Below are 26771 nucleotides of genomic sequence, written 5' to 3'. Positions count from 1 at the left end.
GGAGGAGATGAGTGTAGACTGCTGACCCCAGTGAGGGAAAATGGAATCCCAATCCCTGGAGGTTACAAGGTGACGGGGCATTGATCCCTGCTTGGCAGTGATCCCTGATTTCAATTCAGCGGCACAGGCCAGTCAAAGCATGAGATGTAGAGGAGTGTTTGTGTGACCCAGCGGTACAGAAAGTGCTTGCCGAGACTCCCTCTCTGGCTGGGATTGGGGTGTCCGTGAGGGGTGACAGGTGTCCTCTCGCTGGTTGTCGCTCCACGTGTCTGATCTGTAACTCTCTCTTAGTTGCTTCGCCTCGCCTGTGCCCCTATGTGTGTCCTCCCGCGGAGTGACTCAACACCTCCGCCCTGGCCAGGAGAGGCGGACGGCGTGATGTGCGACATATTTGGCTGCGAAGTGACTCACGGGGCGTGCTGGAGGCTGTCGCAACGTGCACGTGGGTGTGGGCCATCTGTACCTGTCTGACCCAGCACGCGGCCACTCCACTAAACACCTTGATTACCATGTGCTGGGCGCCTTGATTAGCATGCGGCGCAGGTGAAGCGTAAGACAAATTCGTGACCTTCCTTTGATATGTTTGCTGTGAATATAAATCAGTCACTCGTTGATTGGACGAGAATAATGAGAGTGGCTTCACTTTTATTTTGAAGATTGAAGACTGACCTTTCCTTGACACGTCTGGAGAGAGAAAAGTTGATATTACTGACTAGAAGAACAAGAAGAATATAAGCAGGATTGATTACTTCCAGCACCGTAAGAGTCATACAATCCGTAGTTTAGCAATTATGAGGTCTTATTAGCACCTGTATAATGTTAAAGAGGAGGAGGAGGAGGAGGAGAGGAGGGACGCGTGGCTCATGTGATAAAAGTTTCGGATGTGAGCACTTTGAGTCATCTAATTGATTGTTGGTGGTTGAATAGCACAATTATCGCGATGGAGATTAGATAGAAGTTAAGGTCAGCTGTGTGTGTGTGTGTGTGTGTGTGTGTGTGTGTGTGTGTGTGTGTGTGTGTGTGTGTGTGTGTGTATGTGTGTTGTTGTATAATTGAGAGCGTGTGGTATTTAATGTGTCTGGGAGGAGGTGGGGGTGGGCAGCCATACCTCGGCAACTGGTGTGTTTGTAGTGACTCAGCAGACATCAGCGGCTCGAGTGTTTACCGACCTGAACTCACTCAAGCGGCCCCTCACTCACTTAGCCGCACTCCCGCAAAGGTCACGCTGCGGGGCGACCATCAAGCCATTCACCATTAATTATTAGCAGATAATCGCGGGTTGTAGCGCCGTAACTTTGAAGCCTCGTGTGTTTATCTCGCGATGGACGACCCAGGCACAGTCCTATTCCTGACGCAGCTGTGTGGTTGTTCGCTTCCCTTGGAGTTAAGAGACTTTCTCTATCACTAACAGCCGTTTGGTCTGTTACTAGTACACAGTCTCCTCTTTTCTAACTGCCTATCTCTCCTCGTAGCGTTATCAGTAAGTAGCTTCCTTTTCTTGAGCTCTACAGTACCTGCCTTCCATCCCGAGGCTCCCACTGCGGTAGTGCTCTTCAAAAACACGTCCATCTTACATTTTATCTTGAAGTAGCGAGCGACCGTCCTTCTCCCCTCCCCCGCCCCTCCCTCGCCCGGCCTCGCCTCGTACTGGTGTCTCCTGCTGGTCCCTGCACCGCCTCCGGCATTTCTGGCACTGGACCTTGGCAATCTGGTTCGCCTGTGTCCCCCGCGGTGCCTGCACCCGCTGCTCGGCCCCGTGAGGTCACTTACATCATTGGCGTGACCCTCCAGGTGTTTGTGTTTGTCAAGAAGGAATGGATCAGAGAATAGTGGCACATCATCAGCAGTGCACCTGAGGCCTTGAAAGGCTTACTGTTAATTGTTTCCCTGGCAGGAGTGACGGCAGAGTGAAGCAAACAACCGCACTCTGCAGTGAATGAATGTCATAATCAGCGTGACGCCTCGGCTGCTGCCAGTTAAGGACCCCCAATCCCTCCCTGCGGCGCGTGGACGAGCATGATAATATATAGTGTTCAACTACGGTACAGACATTCCTTTCCCGGACGGCTGGTGTGGGCGACTGTAGCCGTACTGCTTGTGGCGAGAGTCATGTGTCCGGCTACGTGATAAACATAAGCGAGGCGGCACAGCAGTGTGTGTGTCGCTAACACTCTTTGGTTCGCAGTTAGGAGGAACACCAGTCATAAATATTTGAAGCGGTTCATGGAGCGCTTCAATCCCTGCATGGCGGGCTGAACAGTACCCCTACCCCCCTGCTCCACCCCCCTTTGGTGCTCCCTGCTGGTACTGGCTTAACTCAACGTTGGGAGAAGCTTTTCCGCCTTTTAACATAATTTAGATCCAAGTCCACGTCAGTAATGTCTCTCGTCAATGACAAATAACGTGACACAATTTGCGAAGACTGTCATCAGTATATGTTAATGGTGTTAAATGTAATTACTTGTTTTATTATTGTTATCAACATGCCACGGGAGGATTATTGTAGGATTTTTGTTAATCTGTTGATAGTACACTGAATACTTAGATCCTTCTTCCATATAACTAAAACCAGGCAGCTTATAGATGATATGACGAGAGAGAGAGAGAGAGAGAGAGAGAGAGAGAGAGAGAGAGAGAATCCTCATATAAGTATAACGGCAACACTTCCTGCAGGAGTCACGTGCCTTTGCAAGACTTGAAAAGGGAAAAGTTGTCTGGAGAAGTATTCTTACACACACACACACATACACACACACACACACACACACAAACACCGTTAGTACAGTACACGCGCTGCTCAAGACAGGTTAGATGGTTCAGTATCAGTACTGGTGCACCGAGCCTCGCCCTTCGCTGCCTCTCAGCTCCACGACTCTTGGAAGCCTCGTCTCAGCTGATGTGTCCGCCACTTGCCATAACCCAGAGGGGAAGCCTGCCGAGGTGCACAAGTGAAACAGAGAGTTGTATTTCAGCCGGACGTGGGAAAGTCTGCCGCGAAGTGCTCGATGACTAAACGTGGTGTTGAAATGGTGTTGTAACTGGTGACGTATTTGTGACGTCAGAGTGATGTCATGGCGGGAGGATCCACTCATTTGCCTCCTTGAATAACAACCTGAAGGAACTACTCCACGGCGGGTGATGAGCTCCCCAGCCTCCTGTGGGAAGTAGCGGACGTGAAGCTTCTCATTCCGGCCCCTGGGGTGGTCGGTGTCACTCGGGGCAAGGAAAAGGATACGTTGCCTCACTGTAAAGAGGTCAGGACCGGTGAGAGTTGCTGTCATTACCGTTGAGCGCAGGTGTTTGGTCCCGCACAGGTGAGAAACACATTCCTCTCCCCCCGTCCCCGTCCCGTGTTGCCAAAGGTGCTTCATTTCATGCCATCATCTCGCTTCACGTCGCCGCCGTGTGTGTTTCCCTTCTGAAGGACGGACAGGCTTTGTGGCCAAGCACGGCTGAGGGGGGAAGAGTGGTTAGCGTGGCCGGCGGAGCGTAGAGTGTACTGCTCCCAGCCCCCACCCGCAGCCGTATTGTTGGAACGTCTTGTGGCCGCGGGCTGCTGTGGGGTGGGGTGAGCCTGGGGCCAGCCAGTATAGAGTTGGCCAGTGTTGTGCACGGAGCCCCTGCACCCACCGCCCCCGCCCTCCCTCGCCGTGAGGGTGCAGGTGTCCGAGTGTGTGTGCGCGAGGTAACTGCTACGAACCTCGGCGTGTGTGCGTGTGTGTGTGTGTGCGTCAGTGAGTGGGCAGAGTCCCGGGACGGGGCAGAGTGGGGTCCCTGGGCGGAGGAGAAGGAGTGTTGTGGGCGGGGAGAGAGAGAGGGAGGGCCGGGCAGTGTAGGCCGCGGGATCCCGGCAGCAGTCAGTTACGCCCGCGAGTCAGACGGTGTGTGTTGGGTGCGGTGGTGTGTCGGCCCCGCTGCCCGCGTAGTTAGTTAGTTCAGTGTAGCTAGTGACTGCCTCCCGTACCCTGCCCCGCTGCTGGCTGAGGTGTCCTTGCCAGCTGCACCATGTCGACGCACCATTACTATCAGGAGCGCCTGGGCCTCGACCCTACCGAGGCCCGGGCCAATGGTACCCGCGACGGCAAGAACACAGGCGCGGACTTCAAGACGTTTGGTGGATATGAGGAGTCCCTCAGCAAGTTCAAAGGTATAGTCTACACACTCAACATCTACCAATTGATAGGTAGGGGAGAACCCGTCACGTGCATGACCTGTACTGGTGTGTTGCGTGCCGTGGACCTCACCTACCTGTACCTGGCCAAGCCGCCGCCCCCCGCCTGGCTCACCTGTCCCATGCACTCCCCTCCTTCATCTGATTGCCACCAGAACCCAACAGACACCCTTGTTATTGGCAGGGACAAGTATCCCACTGATATTTTTAATGTCATTCTCAAAACCCCAATGATTGTGAGTAATACAGACGAGCAGGCGGAGAGTGGCTGGCGTGTAGTGTACCACCTGTTGGCGAGGGACGGGAGCAGCGGCGAGGAGGCTGCTCCGCTTGTCCTCCTGTCCCTGCCCCCCCCCCTCCAACATTACTGTGCTGTCCTCACCACAAGTGTCCATCACCACTATGTCAGCGGTGGGCATCCTCAATGTGTGTGTGAGCTGCTCGTTGGCCAGGGAGGGAAGAGTGCTCAACGTGTAGAGGCTTCCAGCGTCCCGTGTATAGTGATTGTTTAGTGTTGTAGCAGTGGTGTTAATGGTAGTAGTAATAGTATAGTAGTAGTAGAATAGTTATCGTAGTAGCAGCAGTTCTAGTATCGTGGTTATTGTTGTGTTGTTTGGTCAGGGTCGTGGAAGCCCCCTGATTGTTTTGGCGCCATTAACAGCAATGTTGTTTTATAGTTATTGGCGTGTACTAACGGTGAATGGATTGGCCTCGCTAACAGTGTCAGTTGTGGCCCTAAACACTCATGTTGTTTGTGTATAACCCGCAGTAAACTTGTGGCATCGTGTAATTGATTGTTCATGGCGAGTCAACAGCCTTATTTGGCATTTAAATGAATTGGTCTGAGCCAGTTACTTTCACATACACTCAGAGCAGTGAATGGGACCAGCGGAGAGCAGGAAGGAGGGACGTTCTCTGTATATTTGCCATTGTAAAGATCTTGATGGCGTTTCAGTGTCCAACCTCCATTAATTTTAACTGCTTTAGTGCAAGTTGTTATTGTTATGGTTTGCAAGGATGTTTTCATAATTCTAGTGATAGTTTAATGACGGTTCTGCATTGTTAATAGGAAAAAACACGCTTGACAATCTGACCAGTCATCTCTCTAGCGCAGACGGAAATGAGCCTTAGTACTGCCACTTCTGTCTGTCTGTCTGTCTGTCTGTCTGATGCTAAACTATAATCTTGTCAACACCTGGGCTTGTCTGGCTGCCTTGGATGAGGACGTTCTTGCATATGACATACAAACTGTGTCAGGAGGAAGCAGGGTGTCGCCAGCCAGCGGGGTTAATGTTCAGGGAAGAGAGTGACGTAAGAGTGAGATGAGTCCCAAGTTTCCTATTGTTGTGACATCTCATCCGTGCGTTCAGGAGGAGCAATGAGATGGTAATGCCGGAATATATTTATGATTGCTATTCCTGTGCTGGAGTGAGGGAGAGTTTATTTATAGTGTGTGCTGGTGTGGCTTGAGGAAGGGGATATGTTATGTCTGGAGGCTTCCGTTAACAGGATGCGCCTTGGATGAGTTGACCGCCCTTGACAAGTAAAGCGGAGGCTCTCGTTACCAGCAGACTCACCATGATGACCTGTCAATGCTAAAAAATACTTTGGTTTCTAAAAACTAAGCATATTATTTCATTTATACATATCTATCTTTGCGTATATTCTCAACTTTATATGAGGTACACATTAATACCTCAAAATACTCAGGGTTTTAAAGAAGCATATTATTCTATCTTTACATACATATATTCGTGTATATTCTCGACTTCATATGAGATACACTTTAATACTTCAAAATACTCAGGTTTATAAAGAACTAAGCATATTATTCCATTTATACATATCTTCGCATGTTTTCTCGACTTTACATACGAGAAACACTTCAGATTCAAAAAGTAACGTTAGGAGCATAGATGCATTGAGGTGGCCTCGTTTCCATGGTTGGGGGGAAGATGCAGTCATGTGAAGGAAGTGCGGCGGGAAGAAAAGCTGCAACATATTCATTAAAGAATCGTCCTTCCCACGGTAGCCTGACTCTCTCTGGCCGGCAGTGAAACGTGTGCTTGGTATGTTCTGAGTGCTGCCGGAAAGAGTACACTGGGGACGTGGCGCGGGTGTGCAATGAATGGCGGACTCCTTCATGAGATCCTCCGCCGTCTGTAGATTTATGAAGGACGTGAGAGGTGTTGAAGCATTGAGACTAATGATGATAAGGCTAGGCTGTCTTAGTGTGCCGTGGTATGGTAATAGGCACAGTGATAAAATTTGTTACGTAAGTGGGACATTTAAGTTTCCATAGTGATAAGAATAAGACCAAATTTGACAATGATAGGAAAAAGTGATAAAATTATTGTGTTTTAGGAGTGAGAAAAGTAAAGGGTTATCTAATAGCAAGACAACTAGCCTGAATAAATGTATAGCACTATGATATACGAGAAACGCCAGGAAACGTTACTAGTCTGATAACAATAAGAGAATCAGGGTTCTCAAGTGCAACCAGATGTGACTATACGTAAAAAAGTAAGGATTTCTCTAACTTACCGCCACTACTAGCCATAGAGAGCCTGACCCGCGTGCCTATTAGATCTCGACACACTGGACGAAGAGAGACGTGTTTGAGGACTGATGGTACACTAATGCGCTGGCGTGAGTGGGTTTCGTGCCTTCCTTGTTGGTTTATCATGACAGCATTACGACTGTGTGTGTGTGAAAGGCTTAGTGTATGATGTCCACTAATGGCGGCACGTGTCTGTCTGTCGCAGCGGGGAGTGACGAGTGAAAGTAACACGTGCTTGAAGTATAAAGAAGTGTTTAGGCGGGCGATACAGACGGTGGGAAGACTGGCGCATGGCAGATAACGTGACGGCAGATAAATGTGGGAAGATTTAAACCCCAATAGAGGAACGTTTGGGAAGAGGAAGAGTAAGAGGAGGAGGAGGAGGAGGAGGAGTAGTGACGCGTGCTGAGCTGTCCAGTCTGTACTCCACCCTCTTGTTATCCTTGCTCCACCTCGCCCTGTTTTGCCCCGTCACTTCCACCAAGTTTCCCCCGCCTCGCCCCGTCACCTCTCCAAATTTCCCCTCCTCGCCCCGTCACCTGTAATTATCTCCCCCATCTCCCCTCTGTTTGCCCCGTTCATGCCCCGTTACTCTCCCTCCTGCTCCCCTCTCCTTCCTCTCCCTCCTGCCGCGCCCCAGGATGAAGTTCCAGCGTTGTGGCTGTGTCTGGAAAGTGGACCGCCTTGAATAGCAGACGTGGAGATTAGAAACATTATGTAAAGCAAGTACCAGTAACATAGAGATATAGGTCATGCATTATTCTACTCCTATGTGTGTGTGTGTGTGTGTGTGTGTGTGTGTGTGTGTGTGTGTGGTAGTAAAGGAGTAGTAGAAAATTCAACTTAACAATAGTGGAAAACTCGGAAAACTGTGCGGTAAAAAGACTGGAAATTACCGCTATGCTCTTCCTCAGTTGTGTTTAGGGAGGAAGTTGGAAGTTCCCGCAAGGTGAGGGGTCCCATGCAGTCCTCTTTTTGAACTTTTAATAAAGGGGATACAGCGTACACCTGCAGCTGTGTCTTGTGTTGATTGTTGTTGTTGTTGTTGTTGTTGTGCTGTTTTTTTATCATTCTTTGCCTTTTTCCTTGTTCTTGTTTTTGTTCAGTTTTCGTTTTTGTTCTGATTTGTGTCCCAGATTTTGCTATTGTTGCTTTTCCATTAAAAAAAATACATACAATTTTGAAAACATAGACGCAAGTGTTTGTGTGTGTGTGTGTTTGTGTGTGTGTGTGTGTGTGTGTGTGTGTGTGTGTGTGTGTGTGTGTATGTGGCACACACAAACACACACATATACCTGGCGAAGCAACTGGCAACTCACGACCTTCCACCACCACCACCACCACCTTGGGCTATAGTCGTAGTAGTCACTCAGTCACAGGAGGGCGGAGGGCTGCGGGGTGGCGGGTGGCGGCGGTGACCTGGGGGCGTGCAGCGGGGCCAGGGGAACGTACCACCGTTAGGACTGCAGGGGTGTGGTGTCTCAAGCCATGCAGAACGTCCTACATGTCAGCGCTGATACTGGGATGCCTTACATTCATTCACACAGAGAGAGAGAGAGAGAGAGAGAGAGAGAGAGAGAGAGAGAGAGAACCTAGCCTTACCCAGAGAAAGGACCTAACAACCTAACCTAATCCAACACAGAAAATAAAAAACCAATCTAACCACGAGAGAGAGAGAGAGAGAGAGAGAGAGAGAGAGAGAGAGAGAGAGAGTCAGTCAGTTATAGGTACTGAGGTAGTGTGGCCTTGCAATATATGTTTACAGTCTCACCACCGCCACCACCTGCCCGGCCAGTGACCCCACCACCACCACCACCACCAGCAGGCCTCCTTACCGCGTGCTTATCTCCGGCCTCAGATTAGGTGGTGTTAACAGCCCTACCTTAACCCCGGGCCCTGCAGCCGTACAAGAGTTTAATGTAAAGCCTCTCAAGGGAAGAGGATCAGAGTAACACTTCGTGACTCCACTTGGTTTTAACTTTTTGGCCTGAATATTTTACTGTGTTATCCACTCAGCACGTGAACTTTACACACACACACACACACACACACACACACACACACACACACACACAGAAATTATATCAGATTTTATTGTTTATTGACCAATTATATCAGATTTTATTGTTTATTGACCACTGTTTTCTATTTGTTATCCAGAGGTTTAAACAATCACTGCTCGATTACAGAAAAAAACAGTATAAAGCCACACAGAAGCACAAAGTAAAGCAGTGTAAATGTAGGCTAACTAAAATGTAGGCCAGTATATAAACACACACACACACACACACACACACACACACACACACACACACACACACACACACACACACACACACACACGCCTGCTTGAGCGGTGGCCCCGTCGTTCAGTAATCATCCTAATACTTGCAAGGTTACATCAGTGATCACTCAATTCCCTATTTATTTTGCTTGAGAGTGTTTGCTTATAGACACAAATTCCAGTGGTAAAGTGATACTTGCCACCACTCGCTGTCTCCCTCACTTGTTTGTTTGCTGGTGGTCTGGCCTCTCCCTCTCTCACTTCCCTAACTACCCTTGCTATCTCTCTTCCTATCCTCCCTCCTTCCTTCCCTCGCCTTCACCCTTTCTCTTAGTGACTCATACAAACGATCCTCCCCCGATGTATATATTATCGCTGTCAAACCCACGGAGGAGTGCTTACGCTGACCTTGGGGGCTGCAGACACCGGCTCACTAGGGGCTGGGAGGGGAAGGGACGGGGATTGGAGGGGATATTGTGTGCAGGCCGCAAACTTCCGTAAATGAGTCAGTGGTGGTGGAGTGAAGTTTGCAAGGCTTGGAAACTCCTGTAGAGGGAAAGTTTGAGGGGGAAGAAGGTTGTTGTGCAATTCGGTGGTGGGTCAGGGATAAACTAATAAAAGACTTTGAGTGTTTGATAAAGGGGAAAAAAGAAATACAAAGTGGCTATTAATTCTTTGTACTGCTATGCTCGTCCTTTGTTGTTATTCTGAGTATTGTGGAAATTGTTTAGGAGCAGGAAATGATAATAGGTTGATTTTGCCATTCCCAGGTTGCACAAGTATGTAAAACACCGTAATACAGATTATGGATAAAAAATTGTTCAGTAGTGAAAGAGTTAAGCTGTGTTCGAATTTTAGCACTGTTATTTAAAGATCAGGAGGATAAACAGACTGATGCCGTTCAAGAATATACACCAAAAAAATATAGAAAAGTGGTGATTATGGATGAAAATGTCCAGTAATGAAAGAGTTAAGCTGTGTTTGAATTTAGTCATATTATTTAAAGACTGAGAGGATAAACACAGATAATTAACACATGTTTTTCCTGGATTTTCTCTCTTTTCGACCAAGGTAACGTGGATTAAAGTGCAAGAATATACACAGTGACTGCCACGTGTTGGTTTGATGGCTTCTTGCAGCTTCCCTTGTTTTCTTATGTTCTCTCTAATACCAAAAAAAGGTTGATTGTCTATATCGAGAGTACCTACTGAACCACGCACTGCTGCTAGTAAACCATTCTTCGTTATCTTCAGCTGTGATAGGAGAAAGGAAGAGGGCGTGTGGAGTTCTAAGGAATAAAAAAAATAAAAAGCGTACGTGTTTATCAAGTTAGAGGAATTATTACATTGTTGAGTCATGTATCTGTTGTTCTTTTGCATTAATTTAGTATGGTAATCTTTTATATGGAACTGGGAAAGGTCAATGCGTGGTGTCACCGTCAGGAATGGAGAAGAAAGTCATGTAGTTGATAAGTTTAGAGGAGTTATTGCATTGTGGGAGTCGTGTATGTGTTGTTGTCATGAAGGGACTGGAAGGATACGCCGTTATGGCCCTCACACCAACAGTGCCAACAAGGGAAGGGCAGGAAGGAAGCATAAGGTCACTGGTGGCACTCCTCCTCCTTTTCCTCCACCTTCCCCCTCCTCCTACAACCACCACCACCACCACTACAACCTTCCTCACCTTCACCAAAGTCACTCTGAAATTTTTCCCCGAAGCAGCAGTGCATTCCTCCCCCTCCCCCTTCCCCCTTCCCTCCCTGCCCCCTCCCCCCTCCCCCCAACTTGGCCTGTTCTTGCTGGCGGCGATAAACTTTTCTCTTGACTCCACCAGCCCACCCTGTCCCTCGCTCCTGCACCCTCCTTACACACACACACACACACACACACACACACACACACACACACACACTGCACCACCCATCTCAATGCCCAACCTATCTCAGTCCAGCCCACCATCCCTTCCCTTCTCTTCTCTTCTCTTCTCCCTTCCCTCCCGGGCCTTCCCCCTCGGCAGACAGACCAAATTAGTCCCACCGAAGTTATCTCAAACTCGTGCCCTTATTTAAGCTCCGCAGGCTCGTCTTCATAATTATATCGGGTCTGTATAATTTTTTTTCCCTCCCCCGTGCTTCACCCTTGTGGCTGTGGCGCATTTCACTCGTTCCTCTCAGTACCACGGTATCGCTTTTATTGTACTGTAGATATTACGGAATATAAGTAAAATGCCATTATACTCTAGCTATCATTACATACAGAGGTAGAAGGCGATACTTAGCGTTATCAGACTGGTAAAAATGGCTTAATTATTCATCCTGCGGTAAAAATGGCTCAATTATTCATCCTACATTATTACATCTTATCTATTCGATGATAAGTAACCAAGATGTGATTTTGTGACGTTTGAAAGCTGCATGTTGTTCTGAATGAGCTCAACTGGCGTGGCTTTAGTGTACTGTCACAGCCATGTGTACACTTAGCCAGGTGACTCGAGGCTACATCCTGAGTTTGTGTGAGTATAATGTGGACGATGACGCAGATGATGTGGGCGGGAGGGCGCGAGTGTACCTTCTGTGGGAGTGTGGGTGAGGTAGGATGCGTGGGTGCTTGTGACTGCGTGGGCGACAGTGGGTGATCTAAGGGAGGTGAGATCAGGTGATGGAAGCGTGGGCGAGAAGCGGTGGGGGGTCGGGGAGTGGAATAGTGGAAGGTATGTGCATGTGGGTGGATGGGTGTGTGTGTGTGTGTGTGTGTGTGTGTGTGTGTGTGTGTGTGTGCGTGTGTTGCAGGGTTCGTTTGTCACAATATCCCGTTTGCAAGATTTATGATTCTTACAAGAAATAAATATTGTAAGGCTTTTTTTTTTTCTCTCTCTCTCTCTCACACACATTCATGGCGTCACAGAAAAGAGTGCATGTATAATACACTCTTGGCGCTAAGATAGAATGAAAACTAGTTATATGCAATACGAGGAGAGAAATTACAGCCATAATACAAATGAATAACAAACGTGTACATCTTTCTACGAGGTGTGAAGTGCAATAAGCAGTGATAATACATGCACGGTTAGATTACGAGGCAGATACGACGTGTTAGAGGAAAGCTTAGAGTGGGATAAGCTTCACGTCACCCCTCATCCCTCGCTTACCCTGAACTGTTGCACTATTTTCATCTTAGGACCGGCACTTGACTATCCTTTTTCCCCCTCCTGAATTTGTCTCGCGTCCATTGACCTGCCCAGTGTTGCGATAGAAGAACATATTCATCCTGCCCCTCATTTCTGTACACCAATCTATCACCCACGTCTATTTCCACTTTTTATACCCATGTCTATCTCAGCCTGTCCGTCACTCCTTCCCTCCTATACATCACATTGGCTAGGCGTCCCTCACCTTCCCCTGCCTCGCCTCGTGCACTCTGCCCTATCGTCCCTGGCAGGTGCAAGGGTGGCTGAGGATGTGTACCTACTCCACTCCACAAACCGGTTTCCCTAGAGTCGCGCCAGCTAACCCCGATTACCTTTCCCGATAAGACAGTTCACCTCCGCGGCGCTAGAGGCAGGTCGGTGTTCCTTGCTGCACAGGACAGGACAGCGAGGGTCACAGGACACAGGAAGGTCAGGCGGTGGATAAGGAAAGACAGATAAGGAGGGTAACTGATGCAGTGATGGGTACGGCAAGGCTCAGAAAGACAGGCGCATAGGAAGGCAAGCAGACAGGGAGGGTAACAGTGTACTTAAGTCCTCCCAGCTTTCAAGGTCACGTACTGTACTCTGTCTGGTCCATCCCCCTAAAATGTTTTCCCCGTCGCTAAGGGTTGATTGTTCTTGCTGCCTGCACTTCTCCGCCCTTCCCTCAGTGTCCCTCGTGCCCACTAGTGTTACTTCTTATCTCGCCTCCCATCTCGCCCTGTGCCTGGATGCGTCTGCGGGTCTGGGCCGAGCGGGACGGGGAGGGGTGTTGTGTGTCGGAGCGGCGCTGGTAGTGGTGGGTGGTCCAGTGTTGAGTGCTAAGGGACAGGTGGCGTCACTTACTGATATAAACACGTACATTCATTTCTTATCTCGCCTGATAACAAAGTTGATGTAAACTGTGTCACTAAGCATTCAGTTATTCGTATTAAACTACAGAATAAGATGCGAGTTTCCGTAAATAAGATTTGCATTATGTGACAACTTTTTTTTTTTATCTCCTGACTACTGGGAAGCAAACGGAAGCCATGAATGGGTGGTCAGTTGCAGGGAAGGACGTGTGGGTGGAGGTGACATTAGGTAACCCTGTGGAATGATGTTGAGTTGATGTCATATCCTGGGTGAACAATCCTGGCCAGTCCCGACGCGGCCCGCATAGAGGCAGCATCACGCCGCCCAAACTCCCGCAGCCCCCACCACGCCACACAGCACTGCGCCCCTCCGCGCCACGCACCCTGAAGTGTAACCGTGAAGTGTGCGAGTGGCATCGTTTACACTAAGCAAGAGTTCCCCTCCTCGGTGGGACGCGCTTGCCGGTGTGAGGGGAGGCAGTCTGGTTGTGAGTCGAGGCTTTGCTGTGATTGGTGGCGATGGAGAAGCACAGGCGGCACTCCTCGGTGGACGCGGCCCCGGCCAAGCACAACGGTTCCCCGGACAAGGTGCGCAAAGTGAGCTACGCAGGGCACTCCTCGGCCACCAGGATAAGAGCCTACGAGTACAACATCGTGCCCCGTAGCATCGTCAACCTGAAGGAGGAGGATGTGGAGGAGGAGGACCCCCAGAAGATTCGACGTCAAAAGGGCATTCCCTTCGAGGAGGATTTCACTCTGAAAAACAGTAAGCGATTGAATCAGTTCAGTAAAGATAACGTTTGCTTAGGGTCGGAGCACAAGGAAGGCGTTGTTCACAGTTTCAAGGATAACTGTGTTTTATGTCAAGAGCTTTTATTCCCACGACCTGGTGAAAGTCGAGTCGTTTTAGAGCTCGGGAGTCCGGCAGTAATCACGGCCGTCCACTGAGGGGGCGGTGGGTGGGTCGCAACAGAGGGCCGCACGCATGGGAGGTCAGGGCGGGTAGCGGAGGTCGGGCCCACTTAGCCCTGAGTAGTGTAAGGTGCAGGTCATTCACAGGCACAAAGGCAGACTGTGAATGAGGCGCTTGGCTCGGGTGTCTGAGGATGGTGGTAGGAGGAGGAGGAGGAGGAGGAGCAGAGGAGTTAGGAGAGGCTGAAGAACTTAATAACACCGCGTAAGAGTGTGGCCTGGTATCAAAAAACATGTAACTTACGTAGCTAATGAGCCTGAAGAATGTGCTGGGGAAGATTTAACTCCTGACGCGGCACCACATCCACCACAGCCCAAATCGCATCACGCAGCCCTCGCACACCACCGCACACACCCTACTCTTTGTTACACCTCCTTCACCTCCTCGCCCGATACCTGACCACGCCATGCCCGGTCAATTGGATAAGTACAAAATATTCCCTCCGTGACTACCACTCATCGTAACTTAACTCCAGTCTCCCTCCACGGTCTTTCTTTTCTCCTCCTGCTCCTCCTCTTTCTCCTCTCTCTTCATTAGTGTGTGAAATCGTACCGCTGTAAATCCTGCCTCTCCAGATCTCACTAGTTCCACGCCACGCCTCACTCAGTAAGCTAGACACGTTCTACAGTCGGCCATGATATATCCCTCACCATCCCGACGAATCTTATAATACCATAGTAACTTATACAATAAAGTCTCACTAGTCCTCGGCCCTCCACTCACTTCACTCCACCCTCTCCACCACCTCCACTCCACCTCTCCACTCCACACCGCACACGTGGGACCCAGACGAGCTCACCCCTTTTTCGTCGCCAAAGTGAAGGAAAGAAAACAAAAAAAGGGCACTCGACAAGCACAAAAACTCTCCTTGGTGCGAATGAATGTGGTGAAGGGTTGAGAAGGGAGCGTGTCTGGAGAGGGAGAGGGAAATACTTGGGGGGAGAGAGCGAGAGAGAGAGAGTAGAGGGGGAAGAGGGCATGCGGGCGGTAAGGAGAGAGAGAGAGAGAGAGAGAGAGAGAGACGGTGAGTCAGAGTGGGGGAAGGCCTGCACCGCGTCCTTTCCTTTCTCTCTCTCTCTCTCTCTCTCTCTCTCTCTCTCTCTCTCTCTCTCTCTCTCTCTCTCTCTCTCTCTCTCTCTCTCTCTTCAGGCAAAGCACCGGTGCACGAGTTGTTATGAACTAGCCACAGGAAAGCTTTGGTCTTATCTTGAAGTCTTGCATGTGTTACCTAATTATGAATGTTAAGATAAATGTCTTGTTTAAGTTCTGATGAGATGTGCAGCTTAAGGGAGAGAGTAAGAGAAGGGGGGAAAAAAGTTGTGCGTGTTGTTTTCTTACTTAGTTGGTGAAGGAATTAGTTTTGGTTTCCTTATCTCTTCCTTCTTCCTGTCCCGCCACTTCCCTTTCCATCTCCACCCTCACGTACTCACTTCCTCTTCCGTTTTCTCTCAGTTTCTCCCCTCCTTCAGTCCTCCCACACACGCCTCCTCGAAACTTTGTCACTCTTGTCAACTAATAGCACCTCCCTTCCCCCCCTCCCTCCTCCTAGTCCTGTTTTTTATCACCGCCATCACCTCGGCGTACACTATCCTCATCACTATTCTCACCATCACATTTGCCAGTAGGTCGTGTTCCCCTCGTTACCTCCTCCCCCTATCAGTTTACCTTCCCTTCAGCAAACGATCATGGAACCCTCCTGTAGCGGCGCCTCTTTACTGCCGTGCCATCCTCATGTTCTCCAACCTGAGTGGACATGTAGTGCGGGTCTCTTAAATTGGTGTAGTAATGTGGTTATGATCAGAAGTGAACTGTCGTACTTAACATCCGTATTTAGAAATGCTTTGCTCTCTCACCAAGATTATTTTCAAACGCCACTGAGATGATTAGCCGCGTTCCCAAGACTGTTTCTCTCGTTAATGATGTAGAAATCTTGTTAAACTCATTGAAATCGTAAAAAAAAAAATAATAAATAAATAAATAAATAAATAAAATCTACTTAGCATAGAGTTGCTTCAGAATATTGGCTTAATTTCCGTTTAGCGTTTTCCTTCAATCTCAAGTGATATGGTAAGAGTCTAATGACGTAAGACTGTCACTGGATGAAGGCTTAAGTGTGAGGGAAAGCTTCTAACGCAGTGGGAGTGAGTGCGGTGTGTTACTCAACTCTCGGCCGTAACTCTACCTCAGCACTACCACCCATCACATTTCCAGCACCGCAGCACCGTAACTCCAGCCTGAAGAGCACAATGATGGTACTCTTCCTATAAAATCACCACTTTATGACTCACGACATTGCGGTGTAGTAAACTCCAGACGTGCCAACACTGGGGAAGCGTCACGCCTTCTGGATCCCTCGCCTAGCAACTCCCCAGCGCCCCTCCATGTGTCCCTCCTGCGTCCCTCGTGTCCATACGGCTCCCGGCACGCCTCCCATTACGCTAACTAGACCTTCCGCGCCACGCCCTCTGCTGCCGCCTGCCGGGTTTACACTTCTCGCGTGTCAGTTGCTGCTCATTAACAGAACGCTGGGAAGGCCTTTGTCATGCACTGGATTCATAGAGACTGATGGTGATGGTGGTGATGAAAGGGAATATAGACTGATGATGATAGTGATGATGTTGAGAATGAAGGAGCGATGGTAAGGTGACGGTCAGTGGTCAAGTATAAATTTATCACGCTGACTTCCGCTGTTCTTAGAGTTGTTCCCTCAGTGTTCAGTCTCGTGATCTGTTGAGAGAATTAGATTTATGGATGGGGGATAATACTCGTAGGTGGAAATAGGTAGGTAGATTTCATACAGGGACTGCCACGTGTAGGCCTGATGGCTTCTTGCAGCTTCCCTTATTTCTTATGTCCTTGTGTTCTTATGAGAGTCTGTCATTGTTAAGTTTTGTAAGGAGATTTTCAGTAGATCAGATGACTAAACATTGAGAGGGAAACTGCAAAACTGAAAGTGAAGGAAAAAGGTTACTAGACTTTTGAACATGGCTGTACATACGTGCGTGCAAGATTAAATACCAGGTCTCGTTAATTTTAAGTATCAGCACTAATTACTATATGAAATAATGTGGTAGATGACTAGAATGAACGCAGTTAATGTACGAAAAGAAAAAAAAAACGAGAAAAAAAATGCTAGTTATATTTAAGACATTTAAAATCTCCAACTTTTTATTTTTATTTTTTAATATGTTAGCGCTCGTAGAATCAATAATGAACTTTTTAAAGGTTCACCAATTCATGGCCAGGGAAGATAAGTGGATACATAGAGACAAGCCACCTGTAAGACACCTGGCTTTCTGCAGCTTCCCTTCCGTTCTTATTATGTGTTAAGATACAGAAGTTTATGAGTGTGGGCATTATGGGTGTGAATGACGGTGGTTATCAGGAAGAGTTGCCAGCACAGTAGAGTGAACCAGAACACTTCCAAGCCAAACACTGAGAAATAATTCGACCAGGTAACCTTCTTTATGGCCGTGTTGTTACCTGTGTTATCCCTGGGAGCTGTAAAGGTGTTGTGTCCCGGATTGTGAGCAGGTTTAGCAGTTTCTGGTTCAGGTGCGCTCGCCAGCCTTATCAAGCGGCAGTAAAACATGTCCCAAGGAAACTTTATGTTAATAGATAAGGAAAAAATAAAAGTAGCATTAATTGATAAGGAAAAAAATAAATAGAAGGCCGTTTCACGTATAACACGCACGCCATCGCAGACTCGTATAACACACACACACACACACACACACACACACACACACACACACACACACACACACACACACACACACACACACACACGTTGAAGAGAAACTAATAATAAAATAATAATAACAATAATAATAATAATAATAATAACAACAACAACAACAATAATAAGCACCTGAATCATCTTTACGAACCAGTTCACAAAATTTGCATATAAGTAACCTCAATCTTTTATTCTTACACGAACAAAGGAAAGACAGAAAACACAATAATTACTCCTTTGTTTCCTGCGAGCGAATTAACAAGTCAAGACATTGGATACCGTGCTTGTTGCGGTGTTTCCCTTTCCCTGTCAGCCCGGCAGGAAGAGGGTGGGCATGCCGGGCTGGTACAGGAGGAAGAAGTAAGACAAACCACAGTTGCGGGGTGGGGCTCTAGGCGTGGCACGAGGCGGCACTGCGGTTTCCGGCGTGCCACTAAAAGCTGTGACGTGTCCCTGGTGGGGTGGCGGGGGAGGGCGCTGGAGGCGAGGGAATTACCAGGTGGCAGCAGTTTGGGTCGTGATGTCAGGCCCTTATGTGTTTCTCCCCCTTTCTCCTCTTTCGCCTTGTTTTCCTGGTCTCTTCTTCCTCCCTTGCTTCTATTTTCTCTTACATTGTCCTTGTCTTCCTCTCTTCCTTGCTTTCTGGTTTCCTTTCCTGTTGTTTCATTCTCTAGTTACTATTCATCTCTTCCCTTCTCACTCACCCTTTCCTCCTCCTCCTCCTCCTCCTCCTCCTCCTCCTCCTCCTCCTCCTCCTCCTTTTTTGCATTTTTCCCTTTACAAACTCTGGTCTTTTTTCTTTTCCTTCCTTTCCTGCCTTGGTGTTTGGCACTTCGATCGTTATCCCTCCCCTGTATTTCCTCCCTCCGCCGCCCTCCTTACCCCTCATCCCTTACCGGTGCCCGCCACTCGCCGCTCCGCCAGCACCTTTGACACTCGGTGATACAGGAGCCGCAAGACGCTTACTCCCACTATTAGTTCCCTGTGGCAAGCGGTCGTGGGCAGAGATGCGCCTGGGGTGTATTTTGGTCTTTGTTGTGGCCGCATACATGGGCTTATGGGAGGTGAAAGGGGAGACTTAATGGCGGTAGAAATATGTAGGCATGATTACATTGTTGGCGTGGAGATAGCATGTTGACTGGTATTGATGGGGTACAGAGACAGGGAGGATGAGCGCTAGGCTGGCAAGGCAGGCGGCACTCGCATGAGGCACCTTGGCACGAGTTGCTGGCACTGCACCCAGATGCCACGGGCGCGCCGCACTGGCCGCTGCCTCCTCACCTGTCTGCGCCGTTAGCCTGCCACAGTCTGCTGCTGCGTGCATGATCGTGATAATTACATAGTCACCCCTCGCCGGAATGATTTCGGTGTATTTTAGGAAGGTGGGGACCTAGTTCGTGCGCCAGCCTGCGGCCAAGCCGCCGCCGCCTGGCCTGGGCACACAATTAGCCACATTGGTAGCCTTGGTGGTGTACCCTTCCCGCCCGCCGCAGCAACACGATGAGGCGCCGCCCGCTGCTTCACACCCAATGTCTGTTGTTACCTGACCGGCGTCAGGTCCCGAGTCTTGCCTCACATTGTACTAGCTGCTTTCACTGTGCTGCTGCACCTCGAGGCTGTGCCACGAATGCACTTACTCTATTTTGCTCCTCTGCTTCCAGTGCCTTCCAGACAGCGCCTCGCCACTCCTCGCGCCAGGCCGGTACTTGGGCTGTTCTTCGAGTGCGCTTTGCCAAGTCTCGGGTGTTTCTTTGCGGGAGGGAATGGTGGCCGGTACTGGCAGTCACATCATCTACTATTTCTGTTTCTGGGGAAGACCAGTGACGGCTCGCGTTTCCCCATTTTTAGATTGTTCGTAATAGCAGAGTGTGCGAGGTAGCATCGTTTGTATTGGTAATGGTTCGCTGAGTTACGAGTTTGTTGTGACGCGGAGAGAGAAAGAGGCTGCAGGCTGCGCCCTGGAGGAAAAAAACAAGCGCACCAATTGCATCACTCGTGTGTTGCGTAAGGCGTCCACGTAGGTCGCGTGATTCCTGGCACTGAGGGCGGCGCAGTGGCCGAGGTGGGAGGGCCGCGCCACCCTAAGTATTGTGCGCGTCCCTGTCGCTGCCACGCTTACATCTGCATCCATTGCCTCACCCACTCAGATTGTCCACGTTAAGGATATGACTACCACGCCGCCGCCACCAACATCACCCCAGCTGTGGCGCCCTTAATAAGCGTGGGACACAGATCGAGAATTGTAATTGTAGGTTAAATGTAATTATATATTCAAGGCGTGCACCAATCACAAAGCAGAGTATTTGTGGCGGTGTCGTGCCCGTCCTCCCTGCTTGGGGGTCCCGGCGAGGCGGTTGCTGAGGTCAGCCAGCGGTCAGCCGAGGCGGTCTGGGGAGAAAGGTCACCGTGGGGTGGGAGGGGAGGTGTTTGGTCACGCAAGCGTTGGCATCAAATGGATAATGGCTGTGAGCGCATCAACACCACCCACACCCACGCCCTGCACACACACACCCACACCCGCGCCCTGGGGGTCATCTTCTCAGGACAGTCCCAGCTGCAGCCCGGCGATCCGAAGGGCACGGGCAATGAACACTTCTAGCTGCTCATGACATGAGTAATGCCGCCTGTCTGTGAGGTCTGACGTGCAGTGAGCAGCAGCTCGGGTCGTGACCAGCGTGGCGCCTCGTGTTGACACAGTGGGCAGGGTGGCGGCCCTGCCTCTCACCTGTAGCTACAGTTGCTGCTTTGCTCTCCACTCTTCCCGGTGGACGAGTCTCGCCCTAGATGGTTCGTCAGGGCTCCTGTGTCAACAACCGACGCTGTGTTGACCGAGAGGCTGAGTAGCAAGGCTTTCCTGAGGGTCTGCCCCGCCCAGCACCAGCCCGAGGAATGCAGCGAAGGTTATGTTACTGGCAATTTAAACACAAGTTATTCCACAGCGGCCCACGTGCAGGCGCGTGCCGGTGTAGTAACTGAACCGTTGACTGTCAGCGTTGTTATCGAAGTGAATGGGGAGGAGGGAGCTGTCATATGAGAGGTCAGCTTGTGTTGATGGTTCTTTTATGTTAAAGAATATATTAAACATGCACTCTCCTAGGCCAGTGAGTCATGCTTTGTGTAAGTGCTGTGGACAACGTGGAGGGAGCGTGGAGATCAGATCCTCGCAGTGCAGAATTTCTAGACAATGGACAATAGGAAGCAGCGGTCATGCAAGTATGTAGGTCCCTCCCTTGGACAGAACCCACCGAGTCGAGTCCCTCTACCCGCTAACACACCTCTCCTCACCCACCTGCCGGGCCCTCGTGACCTATCCATACTCTCCCTAGCCATTAGCCATTAGCGTCTGGAGTCGTTTTACTGTGGAGAGAAATCATGTCTTATATTGAAAGGATTTGGATTATATTTATATTTTTTTTCGATAAGATTGTGTGACGTGATTCCATTGAGGTGTGAGATCTGACAGGGATTAGTGGCGGCCTGCACGACGTCAGGAGCCAGGTGTAAATGGGCGTTGGGGGAGGGGGCATGATAGCAAAACCTGTTGGTGTGAAGCGTGAGAACAGAGAGCTTAGAAGAGTAGAATTAGCGCCCTCAGCAATCTGATATTCACTAAGTTTTATTTAAAAGGAACGTTACCGGTTTGGTGGAAAGAAGAAAGAATAAGTTCACCACTCGTCCCTAGCTAGTGTGTGTGTGTGTGTGTGTGTGTGTGTGTGTGTGTGTGTGTGTGTGTGTGTGTGTGTTTACCACCTCTCCTTACGGGCTACAGTCTACGTTGATTAGATTACCCCTTTTGCCTCCTCCCTCCCTCTTCCCTCATCACTTGCATTGCTTACTCGTGGCGGCGGAAGTGGTGCCCGAGTGGGAGTTGCCGGTAGTGTTGCTGCGAACGACTGTCACTGGCGAGGTCACCTGTATCTGGCTGGTGATTGTGTGTGGACCGGTGTGCGAATAGATTTTCTCTCTCTCTCTCTCTCTCTCTCTCTCTCTCTCTCTCTCTCTCTCTCTCTCTCTCTCTCTCTCTCTCTCTCTCTCTCTCTCTCTCTCTCTCTCTCTAAGACAGTGTACATACCATTTCTTTTCTTACAACTCTTCCAATCAGATATGAACAAGTGTAGACTCTTTCTGTTATGAGAGAAGTTGATTTGTACAACGAGGTCTATAAACCACTTCACTTTTTTTCTGCTTTTTTTTTTCTTCTTGGGGTGTCGCTAATTGCTGCTGTTGTTGGCATTGCTGGTGGTGGCAGTGGTGGTGCTGTCAGTGCTGTTGTAGTTGTTACCACAGCAGTTTCATACGTGTAGCAATTTGGGTTGGACTGACAGAGTTTAAGAGGCGGGATTCGGCTCGTCCGTCACGGCCAGATGCGGATCGTGACCGCCGCCCCGGGTCAGGCGGTGATGCATCGCGTTGTGAACGGGATCGAGAGGCAGAGCAGGTGGTGGAGCCTTTTTGAGAAAGTGTGGAGGTGAGAGGAAGGCTGGCGCGTGGTGCCCCCACTCTGCCCTGCACCACTACGGCTCGAGTATCACCACCCTCAGTCCACCTTGAGCAACACGCGTGTAGTCACATTCCTCAGGGAGGCTCGCCTGTCCACATCATGAACAGAGGGAGGCAGGAGCACCGTGAGAGTATCGCCTGGAGAAAGGAACGGTAATTTTTTTTTTCTTTTTTTTTTCTTTGGTCCATGGTTGGCGAGGGGGAGAGGGCGGCTGAATCGCCCGTTGTTTTGCTGCAGGAATGTGTAGCGTTTACTCAACACAGTTTTTGTGTGCACTCTCTCCGCGCCTGTCGCAGTCATGTAGCTGCTGACAACCTGCGCCCCGCCCCTCTCACGCCCCACAGCGATGTCTTTCAATTCAACTTTTCCTCGTCGCCCAGAGGTGCCGTGGGAAGGGCGTCGAGATGCTGCACATCTCACATCACACATTGCACCTCTGCAGGGTGTAAGTGTGACGCTACAGAATGCACATTGTTTCAACGAGTAACTCTTTAAAGAGCTTAGTACTTGTATACGCCTCTCAAGTGAGCCATTCAGTCAGTCTGGCATTTAAGATTTCATTCATCTTCCACTCATCTTCTGCCTTTTGAAACACCAGGGGAGGGGGGAGAGGAGTAAGGGGGAGGGGTGACTGCCAGCCCCTCAGCCCCTTAGCCAGGGCGCCAAACGAACCCGTCCCGGCGGCTCCCTGGCCCTCGGCGCCTCCCATGCCTGTGCACTTTCACTATAGGACCTTTATTACGTCACGCTCAGATGCCCGATAAAAACTAGCCCACCGCTGCCGGATGGTCGTAAAGGTTGACTTACACCTGTTGTGCCGCCGCGTGAGAACCTGTGTTGCGGCGGTGATCCCGAGGCCGCCTCCAGGCTGGCCGTGCCCCGTGGGACTTGACTCTTAACCCTGGCCACACTGCTATTTAATGTGTGTGTGTGTGTGTGCTTGTGTGTAGTTTTAATTCTAATATTTCACTGTTTCCTTTGTGTTGCTGCAGCCAAAACACACACCCGTGAAACATTCCGTCAGGCAGGGCAGGGATGTGAGTGATGGTGGCGGTGGTGGTGGTGGGTGAAGAAGAGAAGGCTGTGGGGAAGTCGGCCAGACCTCAGTGCTGACTAACCGCTCCCTCCGCCACTGCGTGAAGGAGACGCCAGCTTAACGTGGGGAAACGAAGCATCAAAAGAACTCTCAATGTAGAAGAACGGTCATGCAGGACGCCTTCTGTAGGTAAAGCAAGGGATGGAGAGGGAGAAGGAGAAAGATGGTGTACAGTTAGCGTCTCTCTCAAGCAAGGCAGATGTGCGGTAAGGGCGGCAGATGTGTGTAAATCAGTGTGGTCATGCAGTGGGCGGCGAGGGGAGGGCTCTTAAGGGTGGGGAGATGGGCTTAGCCGGACACGCCTCATTAAGTTTGCTGATGAAGACGGAGCAAGGCAGTGTCCCATGGTGCCGCGAGTCTAGACGCCAGAGGTTGAGGTTGTCATTTCGCTTCCAGGAAAACTAATCCTCTGAGATATTGCGGTAAGCCACAGGGGGAGATGGCGGGGAAGTGGACGGCGCTGGCTACGGTGACGAAGATAAATGGAATAAGAATAAATTGGATTTGTAAAAGATGAGTTCCATGTTGATAAATCGAATTTTTTCCCAGTGTAGGGGAGGATGTTGAGTGCAGGCGTTTAATAGCTTGATAAATCTTCACTTAGTCTCATCGCAATAAGGGTGATAATGTGATAGAACGCTTGCATTCCTTCATGTAACTTTAATCATTAGCTTCATTACTAAAACTGTTAATAATGTGATTTTGAAACATGTTAGGGAAAAAAGAGGAGGAAACGATTGTCCTGTTGATGGAAATGGAGTAAATAACAGGTGGTGAGTTTCCGTGGCGTGGACTGAGTGATTAGCATGAGAGGAGAGAGGGAGAGTGGGAAGGGAAGGAAGGGAGAGGAGAGAGGGAGAGAGTAGGAAGGGAAGGAGGCAAGACTTGAGCGGACCATACTGGGAGCAGCGAGCCAAGGGTTGGAATTAAAGAGCTGAAGACTGAGGAGATCGTCACTACCTTCACAATTAACACAACGAACCTCCCTTTGTCTCCTCCACCATTACTATCACCACCACGACTACCACCACCACCACCGCTGCTCTCTTTGTGTTGGAGTCACCTTGCTATCTATGGGCGGCCTTCGCTATGCTCCCTCATTATGCTAACGAAGGAAACTCAACCTTCTTCCCAGCTAGCCGCTCGACCTCCCCTCCCGCCCCTCAACACCTGATCGACCGCTGCTCTTCATTCTCCCGTCGACCTCCCCCGCCATAGCTTTCTCCCCCGACCGCATAGCAAGCCTCCCGACGCGCCTTCCACACCACTACAACACACCCTTCACGCCCTCCGCGCCTCCTTCGGTTATCTGATACGGTTCTCTCCCCTGCCATGCGTGTGAGTGTAGGGAGATTGAAATTTTATACAGGTGCGGAAGGAAATTGATGGATTAACGTGGTGTAATGACAAGAGATGCAGATGTTTGGCTTTGTGACTGCAGGAAATGACTAGCTGGCGGATTGTGTTCAGAGGGAAGGTGAGAACCGACTATAGAGTTTCTATAGGAACGTTTTCAGAGGGGCAGGAAGTGCTTGGTGAGTGTATTGGGCTGGTGCAGTGAGCGGCGAGGCTGGAGAGGCACCGCGCACATCTCCAAGGGGACGTCGGTAAACTCCGAGGGTCCCTGTGACGCGCCTTGGGAACACCATATACGGAGGAGGTGATGGAGGAGGCGGACGTCACACTAAGGGCGCCACCTTCCCCCAGACGCCGACCTCTCAGACGCCACTTGTCCGGCGACTCCTCGACCGCATCAAGACTCCCTCGGAGGGTGATAACTCCTGTTGTTGGCTGCAGAAGGGGCGTGAGGCGCTATCAAGCCCCTCGATGCAGGAATAGGAAGAGACGCGTCGCGCACTCTGCAATTTTGGCCTCATGATTTATGAATGTTGTTTACTTTAGGATGGTCACTAAATACACTTGATGTAGTGGATGTGTTTAGGTGAAGTGGCGGGGACTAAGAGGCGCCCTCAGGTCCAAAGGTCAGGGAGCAGCGAGTAACAGAAGCCCCGAGCAACGCGAGAAAACCAGAAAAATGGTGTTGAGATTACATTGTTGAGCCGCGTCTTGGCTACTGTTACCCGCCGCGCGGCAAGGCAGGGGCGGCGGAGAGGGAGAAAATGAAGAGGAGGAGGAGGAGGAGGAGAGTGGTTTAGTCTTAGCAGTTTTAGGGCTAGAGAAATCTGAGAGAGAGATAAATGAGGAGGGACGCTAAGATGTAACGAGATGACAGGGAGAGACGGAGTACTAAGTGGCAGCAAGAAGAGATGACTCCAGAGTGACACTGAGGAGTGGCACTCGAAGCGGCGCGTTTGATAGAAGGGGAGTGGAATTACTACTTAGACGAGACCACAGGCAGGGCGTGAGGGCGGCGTGATGCGGGGCAGTGACTGGCGGGCAGGAGGGAAGGGACAAGGGTGGCGGAGTGGGCGGCGACAAGACTCGGCGTGCCCGTGGCATCTCCTCCACCACGATTTATTTTCTTCACTCTATCATTTTTCTTTGCTCTACGTGTGTATGTGTGTGCGTGTGCGTGAGTGTGTACGTGTGGAGTCAAAACAAGCGTAAGGGATCCGTTTGAAGTGTGCGCCATTACGAGTGGCGTGAGTGGCGTGTGTTTGTGTGTGATGTGAGCGTGCGAGTGGAGCGTGCAGGCGCCCTCCAGCTTCCCTCTATGGCGTGCCTGCCGTTCTGGCCCCGTGTTGTGGCTACAGAGACACCCGGAGACATCCCGCGATGGCTAGGTGTGGTGGCCGCGGCGCAGGGCTGATGTGGGGGCTGCGATGGGAGGGCTGAAGAGCTGTAGGAGGGTAGTGTGCCGGGGAGCAGGGGTAGGGAAGGAGGGAGCCGGCCAGCCAGCGAGCCAGCGAGCATGTGTAGTCTTTTGTGGTTGAGTGATTCACCCTCTCCGACTGACCCTCACAACAGCGTCCTCTGAGGGGCGTTGCTGCTCTCGAGCCGCGGTGACTCATGCAGTGGCGGGGCGGGGCGGAGCGGGGCGGGGCGCGCAGCCGACAGGTGGATGGAGACAGGTAAAAGGAGATTAATTTAGCGGGTTAATGTTGTTGTTTTCTGAGTAAAGTCAAGCGAAGTGCAGGTGGGGAAAGTTGTTCGTCAGGCATGAAGAAACTCGGTTCATGCTCCTGGAGGCGAGACGCAATGCTGGGCGGTGCTTGGTTCAAGTATGGAACACGTGGCGACGAGAGAGTGAAGGAAGGAATGACCATAACAAAGCCATCTCCGTATTACACTATCGCTGCGAGGCTTGTGTGAGGCGCTCGCTGTTCGTGGCGGGTGTTTACCTGCGACTGGCGGCCGAGAGGTTCACACAGTGGACTCGTTTACTGGACACTGAGCCAGACGGAGCTCCTCTGGTGAGCCAACATCCGGCTGACAAACGAGAGGTT

The 26771-nt window shown here is 50.3% G+C and overlaps 1 protein-coding gene across 46 annotated transcripts in view; it reads left to right on the top strand.

Moving 5' to 3' along the window:
- The first annotated feature begins 2985 nt into the window (after nucleotides 1-2985).
- The window catches only part of LOC135108431 (microtubule-actin cross-linking factor 1-like), a 262996-nt gene continuing 239210 nt past the window's right edge, over nucleotides 2986-26771 (top strand). For 6 of the 46 annotated variants that reach the window (XM_064019439.1, XM_064019446.1, XM_064019431.1 and 3 more), the window contains exon 1: nucleotides 13312-13821. In XM_064019439.1, coding sequence (XP_063875509.1) covers nucleotides 13575-13821 — 247 coding nt within the window. In that variant the 5' untranslated portion in view covers nucleotides 13312-13574. Of the gene's footprint in view, nucleotides 4184-13306; nucleotides 13822-26771 lie in introns of those variants that run through there. The other 40 variants (XM_064019399.1, XM_064019420.1, XM_064019432.1 and 37 more) reach the window with 13 other exon arrangements.

The sequence above is a fragment of the Scylla paramamosain genome, chromosome 17 (genome assembly GCF_035594125.1).
Source record: "Scylla paramamosain isolate STU-SP2022 chromosome 17, ASM3559412v1, whole genome shotgun sequence".
Taxonomy (NCBI): Eukaryota; Metazoa; Arthropoda; class Malacostraca; order Decapoda; family Portunidae; genus Scylla; species Scylla paramamosain.
This window is presented reverse-complemented; position numbering and strand designations above follow the sequence as displayed.